At 32.5% G+C, this 10,237-nt stretch overlaps 1 protein-coding gene across 1 annotated transcript; it reads left to right on the top strand.

Annotated features, from left to right (window-relative positions):
- Positions 1-395: 395 nt before the first annotated feature.
- LOC146141378 (myc box-dependent-interacting protein 1-like) lies at positions 396-9,819 on the top strand. Its single transcript, XM_083389658.1, has 6 exons — positions 396-588; positions 3,269-3,349; positions 6,732-6,786; positions 7,109-7,203; positions 7,957-8,037; positions 9,566-9,819. Exons 1-5 carry the CDS (start codon positions 505-507, stop codon positions 7,990-7,992), a joined length of 351 nt encoding a protein of 116 aa, XP_083245784.1. The 5' UTR covers positions 396-504; the 3' UTR covers positions 7,993-8,037; positions 9,566-9,819.
- The last annotated feature ends 418 nt before the right edge of the window (positions 9,820-10,237 follow it).

Here is a 10,237-nt window from a genome sequence, read left to right on the forward strand (position 1 = left end):
TTTTGTCCGGGGGTTTATATTGCTAACATTATTTGGTTTAGGTTGCGAGTAAGTGTTTGGGTTTATCGAAGTATTTACCACTTTATTTATTTATTTATTGCAGTTTCAATTTGGACAACTCTTTTGGTTACTTAAAAAAAAATTTGTAAGATTCTAGACTTATGCCGAATTTGAAAAAAAGATTTATGCAAGTATTTTTTGGTTTAAATTATTTACGGCCACAAATTACAGAATGCAATCTTGGGTTTTACAAGATCATGGGTTGAAAGTTTCAGTTTAATAAGCTTTCCAGTTAACATTTAGACCACAGGTTTTTAAGAATTTTACGTACCATTAGCAATATTTTTTTATAATTTTTCAGTTTTAACATCAATTTACCATTTCCAAACAGGCTGCAAAACTAAAATTCGGTCGAACATTTGTTTTGTATTACGACATAAAGTATAAAATCAAAGAATTCAGTTGTGCTTTAAATTTCAAATTGTTTCATAAATTTGCGACAAAATGTCGGACTCTGGAAATAGAAGGGAAAGTAGCGCTCGGTTGAAGCGTAACGTCACGAAAATGGCGTTCAGAGGTCGGGAAAAGGTCAGTATCAAATGTTGGCTGCGTCAATTTACTAACTGTGTGCTAGTCTGCACTGCATTACACTTTTTGAGGACATCAGGTGTGCAGAGCCAAATTTTCAGGTGTGCAATTGTGTAATCATGATTTTATGCACAACGACGTTCCAGATTCAACCACATTTCAACTTTTTTTCAAAATTTATGTGTAAATTTTTTATTTCAGAAAATAATGTATTCTCTAGCATCTGTTTTGGTTCATCTTGTGAGTTTCAGATTAGAGTCTTCATACTTTGTTTTATCCAAGCGTCTGCTGAAAAAACACCTAAAATCACCAAACCTCGCTAAATTTTCAATAAAATTGTAGTGTACACACAAATTGCTTTATAAAAAGGTTGGGTGTGCACCTGCCACAGAATGCAGACAGGTTTTATAAAAAGGCTGAGTTTTGTTAAGATTCTGCACCTCCAGTGTGCATGAAAAAGTTAACCTGCAAACTTAAGCTGCACTCCCAAGATCTTGTCGAAAGGTTCAATCAAATGCAGACTCGGTCATGATTTTTTAAAGCAGGATTCCATTGTGTTTGAGTTAGTAACTTTGCATTGTATGTATTTTACTGTTACCATAATTAAAAAAATTGACCTTTTGGAATTTTTTTTAACAATTTAGTCTGAATGTGTCTTATATGGGGAATGTTCAAAGTGGAATCCCATGAGATTCTAGAACTTTGGATTTCGAATTTAGAACAACGAATCCAGAATATTGAATCCTAGTATATCTTTATTAAATTATTCAACCACGATTTTGTTTGGAGGAGGACTCATTGCTCATACAACCCACAAGGCCCACAGTGTTAACCTGTGTATATTGTAAAAAATTTACACTCGCCAGCAAGGCGAGCAGCTATCCATCAGCACTCGCCTAGACGGAATAACAATAGCCAAATTGGTTGGCACGCCGTCTGCAAATTGCCATTTCTTGGGTTATCGTTAACCTGTCTTGTGGTTTCTATGCGAAACATTTCTTTTTTAAGAGTCTGGTCGTTTATTTCCATGCATGGTTCAACAAATTATTGACCCATTAAGCAGTGAACATTTTTTACAGTCTTCAGTGAAAAAAATAACACTGACAATTTAGTAGCCACGGCCTGTTCGTTTATCATTTTTTTTTAAATGCTCGCACTTTTTTTTTCGTATTCTGGTTTTTCTATGCTTGAAGGACGTTTCACCGCTGGTTGCTTCGCGCTAGAAACAAAACACAAAACTTCGCCTAACAGTATAGTAGCTGGTTAAACAGCAAATAATCACAAAATAATTGTAAATTTACAACTACACCATTCTTTCACATAGTTAACAACTGTATGCACTAGAGTTTCTGTGCGGGGCTATGAACTTAAGAAAGCGCAACAACATACTTACGTAAACTAGTTGGTAATTCTCAGCTGTATGGTTTTTAAAATACCGTAGTGTTCAGTGGGCCGTTTTGGTCTCTTAAACGTCTTAAAAAACACTGCCTACAAATAATATAAGACATTTACATTCAAACTTATTGTTACCAAAAACTCCAGTAATTGCTTATAATTTTCTTATGCAAACAATTTAATAAATTCAGAAAAGTAAAATTCTTATCGCTGGGTACATCGCAAGTCCAATAAACTTTTCCATGAGCATCAACGACCGGGTTAAACTTTTAAAAATTAACTCTTAAGTTAAACAATAAATCTCATAACTATTTGCCACTGCAGCAATAGCGTCTTTGATTGTTTGCCGGTAAACGATTTTTTAAAACGGGACAAAGAGTCTTTATTACGATCTTACCACGGACAAAGAATCTTTAATACGAGCTTCGAACGTGACTTTGATTAAACTTGTTATTTGTGTAGTGTTGAATGTATTTGCGCCTTGGTGTTTGAGGAAATAACTGGCTCTAAGTAATATTTCGCTTAGTAGTGGTGCTTAACACAAGTTAATATTTCCTGGCAATAGCCACTCGCCAGTCAGGATTTGCACTCGCATTGGCGAGCGGGCGAGTGCTTAGGTCCAACCCTGTTGAAGGAGGGCTCATTGCTCATACAACCCACAAGGCCCACAGTGTTAACCTGTGTATATTGTAATCAAAAATATATTCTAACAAATGTTAACATTCTTAACAACTACTATTTCAAGCAGTTTGGAAACTGTAGTACATGTCCAGCTTGTTGGAATCCAAGGTTCAATATTCTACTTTAAACATCCCTAGTCTTATACTTGAGTTTTTTAATTTTTAGTGGATTTGAATTTTTATAATAGAACATTTGCAATGAACCCAATTGTTTGTTCCGTTTTTTAAGTAAGTCATGATTATTTGAAAGCGGAAACTTTGTCAGATTAACTAGGATTTTATAGTTATCTTACCAACTATACTTTACACACTTTACACATTTAAAAAAGAGAAATTTTAATCGGAATAAAACTTTTGACTTAGAGATTCAATCTTGAATATAGTTTCTTTGAATATTTCTTTTGAAATGAAGTCGCTATGGTTACTATAACTTGCAAAAATCTCACCATTCCTTGAGAAAATAATGTTTTTAAGTGTTCCTGTTTGATTTAAATTTTATGCTTTTTTCCTACAGTAGTATTTGTAATGAACCATATGGATTTGTTTTTACTTGTACGAGTCATTCTCTGCGTTTGTCATATGTTATCGTGTTTTGTGTTTTGCAGATGCTGCGTTCGCTCGGGCGCGGCGATGAAACCAAGGATGAAATCATCGACAATTACGTTCACCTTGTTACTAAGCAACAGGTAAATCTTGATTAAATAACAACCACGAGTCACTTCCTGCACTTTTGTCTCCAAAATGTTTAAAACCAGATTTGTAGCGAATTGGTAAATTTATATTTTGAAAAGTTGCACATCAGCTACATACATAATTATGTTCTTGGTAAACTTACATATTGCTTAACCTAATATTGTTTTTCCACTAACACTTGAAATATGCCGAAAGGAAGTTCCTATAGGGATTCTGTTGTTTCCATTCAATCAGAAAAAGAAAGCGAATAAATATCTGCAATTATTTTTACATTTGATTCTTTGTAAATGTCCATATTTGTCTGATTCTAAATAGGATAATCAGGTGTCAATTTAAAACAACAAATTGTATTAAATCCTCGACAAGCTTTTGCACAAGCTGCTTTATCAGGTCAAAGTAGAAACTTTTAGCAAATGAATTTAGACAAATTTAAGCGCACAGCAATAGTATTTTTTTTTTAGATAGTAATAAATGTATTGTCATTTATCCAGTGTTAATAGCGCTTTCCTTAAAACTATCTTTGGTAAATAATTTGTAATTTTATTAAACTGTCATGTAGCATATCATGATAAGTTAAGATTACCAGATTATAAATGATTTGTTAATATTAGCGCTAATAAGAGTTGCCACAAGTATTTGGTTGTCTTTGAATTTTGTCATTCAGCTTAAATTATCATTTCTTTCCAAATTTTCAACTATATTTGCTGTTGTGTTAAACTCGGCATCTAAACTCTTTTGTTTTAGAATTATATTCAAAAACTAATGAGCGATCCAATTTAGGTTTTTCAAAAAACTAAAATTTTTTCTTTGAAAAGTTTTGAATTTATGTCGCATTTGAAATGTTTGGACCAAGATTGGCAATTTTTAGGTCTAACATTTCAGCTTCATGGCCAAAAACTTTTTTCAAATGAGAAACTCAGAATGCTTTTGGACAATAGACATTTTAGGTGAAAATAAAAACTAGAGTTTAGAAATCACTGTCACAACAGTCATTTCACAAATTAAAATTTAAATAGTGGCAAATGGCCTTAATCGTCAAATTAGCAAACATGAATTAAGTTTAAGTTACAAGCTTTTGAAAAGTATTTGAATTTGAATTTCTTACTGAGATTGGCACAGCAGCAAATCACTCTTATTCCTCAAAATACTTAATTTGAGTTACTTATGTTGTAAGTTATGAGTAGTGATATTTGGTGGAGATATGTGCTTGCAAATGCTTGCATTTCCCTGCGGTGACCTACTTCCAGCCGCTGCTGCATTTCGATTAATGATTACCTGAAGATATGTCCACTTTACAAACACATTCCAAAGCATTACATCATAGTGTTGTTATTCCATGAAACACGTTTGCTAATAACTAGATAGCTATAGTTTTTATTGCGATCAATTGGATCAGTTTGTAGTTAATTCTAATGTTATTTAGGGATTCCTTGTATGTTTAAATTCTAGTTCTAATGTAATTTACATTTTGACCCAAACTACTTAAAATGTACAATGGCGTTTTTAAGTTTCTCATTTAAAACAAATATCTGAACTGCAATTGAAAATACAGCCTAAAAATTGCCTTTGATTTAAGATTTTTGTCATTCACATTTCTCAGGAAACAAATTGCAATTCCTTATGATTTTAGGTAATTTCTAGTTTTGAGAATTCTAATCTAGTTTGAAAAAAATTTTAAAGAGTCAAGATTTTAGAAAAACAGTACTTAATCAAATTACAAGGAAATAAAGTGAAGATAAAACGAATAAAATGTAGTAAAGGAAATTAAAAATAGCGAAACATATTTGCTACAAAAGCAGTCTATTAAGTCCCTTACTTTTCACTCTAGCTATTATTGAAGTGTTCTCAAGTGTTACTATTATGATGTCACAGTAGTGTGTATTGTCAGCAGCTCATGTTTCAAACTGTTGTTGTTGTTCGAAAGTGAGATTCGGTTAATTAAGTCGTCATCCAAAACCTGTTGCCACTTCAATCTCTATTTCTTGTAGCTTTTCGTGGATAGTTTGAAATATGTTTTATATAATTTGTTGAAAAACATAAGAATTTAAAATGAGTGTTCTTGCTTTCAAAAATTCAAACTTTGTGTAATGCAAAATGAAACTTAACCAATAGGTTAATAAACTCAAATACATATTCAACGAGCTTAATTGAATAAATATTTCAACATATCTGAAGGACACCAAGGCAACATTTATAATTTTAATAATACACTAAAATATAAAACTAAAAACCAGCAAAGGCATTAATAAATAACCCACACCTTGTTATGACATTATCTTTGCTGAATTATGCTAGTGCTATTACAGTGGCTTCAACAGTTTGATATATATTAGTTAAATTGTTGTTATCTTTGTTTTTGTGAATTAAATGCTTCTAGTTGTATTGCATTAATGCTTGTTTATTACTATTAATGCTTTTAAAGTCTAGATTTCAGTGTGTTGATAAATAATTGATTATGTTTGAAGTGTTTTGTCAACAGTTAAGCTTTCTTTACATAATTAGCCACAAATTCATTTCAATGAAACCTAATGTATTGTATGAAATGTATTCTTCCAAAGACTAGTGTTAACAGTTTGAATTATTTGTTATTTCACCGCCACACAGTGAATATTAACAAAGATTATTGAAAGCATTCATTATAAAACTGTTTCAATCCTGTTGGTTTTTTGAAAATCTTAAGACCTCATCACAGTTAAACAAGTATATAAAATTTAAAGAATAATTACAGTAATTTCAGAGAAATAGGTCTTATCTGGCTTATAATTTATTAGTCGGATGATGCATTTAAACAGCACTTCTTCACCGATGCTCCATAGAATGATGCCAGGTCTGCAGTCAAAAACAAATCTAATTTATAAAACTTACCGTATATTTTTTATCATGTTTTTATTTATTTTGGCCTCAATTGATCTAACAGTCAGATATGCAAAAATGAATCCCTTGTAAAAAAAATTACAAGCAGTTTAAGACTCCCTTGAGTAAAAATGTTTCAAAAAATCTTCAATATAAGTTTTCACACTTTAACTGTATTCTTAGAATATTAGTGTTTCTTTATTTTTTTCACAGCGTCCCAAACACTGAGCTATACCAGCAAAGCTTTGTCGACCTAATTTTACCCGCTAAACATTTTTAAGGGAAAAAACATAATAAATTAGTATTAACAAGTCAGATGTCTTTGTATTGCTTCCTCAATTCACTCATGATTTCCCCAATTTTTTTAAATTTTGTTGAAATCTTGCTTGAAGCAACCTCAATAAATCTAAGCATGTGAATTACTTTGGTCTTTACCCGACCAGATCAAATGGCGACAAAGTTTTAGTTCGCTACCTATGGGTTGAAAAATCATTTTTTCTAAATATTTACTTGATTTTTCAGGTTCAGTTGACAAAGTTCCAGCAAGATATGAAAAGATACCTTCAATCCATAATCGGTAAAGTTCATATTTTTTAAATTTCTACTGATTTGTTTCTCGTTTTGATTTTTTTTAACAAAATATTTTGAGAATTATAGTTGTTACATTTTCTTTTTTTCGCTTTTTAAAGTTAAACTGTTGATTTTAAAAACATATACAAAGCCTAAATAATTTATTAAAATTCACAAAAATAAATATTCCGTCGCATAACAACAAGCATTATCAGTTTCTGTAAAAAATATATTTTCTGAAAAAAAAAATTAAATTGTTTGCATGAGATTCTTTAAAACCAAAAGTACTTTAGCTTTTTCAGGTTGCTTACTTTTTTTTTTAATTTTAGCAATGCAGTCGGCAGCCAATGATTTCTATGCATCGCTGGGAGAGGTTTACGAAGACGGTTGGATGGGAAAAGATATGGTTGCAACACTCTCAAAAGTAAGTGTTAATTGAAATAAAGTTGTGAGTAGAATGAAATACTGATCAGATGCCAGCTTGTGCCACAATCCACTTAACCTGGGCGAACTTTTTTCAAAACATTTCTTGTTTTATGCTTCTACACTTTTGGTGAAGTAATGCAATGAAGTATGTACCTTTGGTTCGTACAGATACCTGTAATGTATTGTGTAAATTTTTTAAATTTCGTATCTGTTTGTAAAATGGCCTGGACGGGCGAAGGGTGCGGCAGAAAAACCTACCGCATTTCAAACTAGGAAAAGATACAAAATTTATAAGCAATCAAACCATTTATTGTCTCATCTCAAAGTCACAAGGTTACCATTTGATGTATTTATGTTTTAAGATTACATCCTGTAGATGGCGCCCTCGAGTCGCAGATTCCCCATTTTTAACGAAATCTTCCACAATAAATGCACAGTGTTCGCCAGTCCAGGCCATTTTGCATACAGATACAAATTTTTTTAAATTTGCACAAAACATCATTTACTTATAAAAACTAACATCTGAAACACAAATGGTAAGTCATTTGCTGCAAAGTTTCAATTCAACCTCCTGTCAGACTGCTACAGCTTTGGTACAGTGACAATTTAAAATGTGGTAGGTTTTTCTGCCGCACCCTGTATCATTGCTGCATTCAATCACAAATGCTGCCTGAAATTTTTAATCAAACTGTTATCGGGATGAGGTATGGACATCATACTCCCAACCCAATTTAATATTTTTATTTTTCAGACGACGAATCTTCTGCACAATGACCTTCATGCCTGACTGAACACAGAGGTCATATCTGTCCTACAAGATCATCTTACTCAGGTTTGAATAAATTAAGTGTTTTACACATGATTAGGGCGATTACTTTTTGACCAAAAAAATTTATTTCGAAAAAACATTTGATTTGCCCCTTACCGTGTCAACCTATTCAAAAAACATTGATTTAAACAACATGAAGTACTGCATTACTAGGGCCTTGGCTGAGTGGACAAAATGTTTTAGATGTTTTACTGACTGCCGTTATTTTTTCGTGTTTGTGCAAAACTCTTGAAAATGCTTTTAGATTTTTGTCATTTCACAAAGACAAACAACTATAAAAATGCCAAAGAAAAGCAAGACCCTGGTTATTTTAGAAAAATTTAAACACTTAAGTAAAACTGTTGCCCTCACGATGCTTTTATTACAAATGGCCTGATAAGAATTGACGATCGCAGCGAGATACAAACTTTTGTGGAAATATAATTCATCAGGAAATAAATTTAGAAAATGTGGAACAAAATATGGCCCCTCTTTTATAGGCTTATATTAAATAAATGCAATCGCAATAACTTGAAATTGATGTCGAAGCTCTTAAAATATATTTATTCTCAGTTGTTTTTAAAAACGTTTAATCAATGATGTTTTATTTCTTTTTACCTTCTAATCTTCATACTAAAATTGAAATCAGTACAAGCCACTTACCTGTCAAAATGGTTTATAAACATTAAAACATAAAGAAAGGATATGCCCAAATGGAAACACACAATAAGACCTGAAATGCAATTAGACCTATTGCAGAAAAATTTATAAAACCATAGTATTAAGACCAACGACATAATAAAGCCAAACCCAGTATAATGAGCGACAGAATAAGATCTAAACTTGTCGGAATAAGAAATAAAACTGATCGATAAAAAGTCCTAAATTCATCGAAATAAGGCCTGATGTTGTTCTTATTTCGAGCTTATGGCTGGAGTCCGCCCAGATCATATAAGTTTTGGGAAATTGAATTTAAAAGTGGTTGCGAGGCTTCACCAAGTTTGACAACGTTATTGACCCTTGCAAACTATCATTGTTAATAGTCGCATTTGGATAATTCTAAATCACGTGGCACTGTTTAACGACAAATCGCATTATATCTTGACAAGATTTTACGCAACTGTGATGAACTAAAGCGATTCTGGGATAAAACAAGCCTGAACTTGCTGGCATCAATTTGTTGCAATAAACCAGGGGTTCCTAAACTGGGGTCCATGCGCCCCTTGGGAGTATGGGGGCTAGTTTTAGGGGGTCCAAGACCTAATTGGAATGTTAGTTTGCATTACATCAAATTTTTTTAAAGAAAGGACTTCAATTAACAATAAAAATTTTGCACTGAATCTATTAATACTTTTCACTTTCACATTTTTTTGTCTGAAAACAGCAGACTTCTAAAGTTTATTTGTGTCGTAAGTTTGTGGCGTCATCTCTAAACATTTCTTTCCTACAGTGATCCACGCAAAGCAAAATAATTTTTTGAGAGGTCTGCGGAAAAAAGTTGAAGGCCCCTGCAATAAACTGAATAGTTGTTTTCAATGTTTATTTTTTTTAGTGCAATGAGATGAAGGTCAAATTGAACAAGCGAGGTCGGAAGTTGGTGGATTTTGACGCGGCACGACAAAATCTCGCAAGTTTACAGGGAGCAAAAAATGGAGGAATCAAAATTATCTAGGGTGAGATTTCTATGTTACAACGGCCACTAGTTGTCACATTATATGGGCCGACAATTTTTTAGGCATATTTTGTTAATATTTGTTATACAAGAATGAATTTTAAGCCCATGCATAAATAGGGAGCATTATTTTTGTTACTTTAAAATGCAACCTACTTCTGTTTGGGCTTTGGTATTCTTACTATGTCTAACTACAACCTCCAGCCATTATCTTAAGATATATTCAAAACGTTCACAAAATTCTACCTTCTTCGATATGGACTTTGATATTCATTCTACGTCCAACTACAACCTCCAACTATTATGTTAAAATTTTGTTCGAAACTTCTGTATGGACTTTGATATCTCTATTAAATCTAACTTCAACTTCAAACCATTACCTTAAAGATTCATTGGAATTTTCAAAATGCTGCCTAGCATAACAAGCATAACACATAAAGAGCCAGTACACTGAGAGCCATTGCAGACTCGCCGAATCTGTCGATCAATGATGCAAGCAGGGCAGACTAGAAAAACAACAGTGAGGTTCGAACTAACGACCTCCGGTCAAGC

The sequence above is a fragment of the Ascidiella aspersa genome, chromosome 5, assembly GCF_963924565.1.
Source record: "Ascidiella aspersa chromosome 5, kaAscAspe10.2, whole genome shotgun sequence".
NCBI classification, from domain to species: Eukaryota; Metazoa; Chordata; class Ascidiacea; order Phlebobranchia; family Ascidiidae; genus Ascidiella; species Ascidiella aspersa.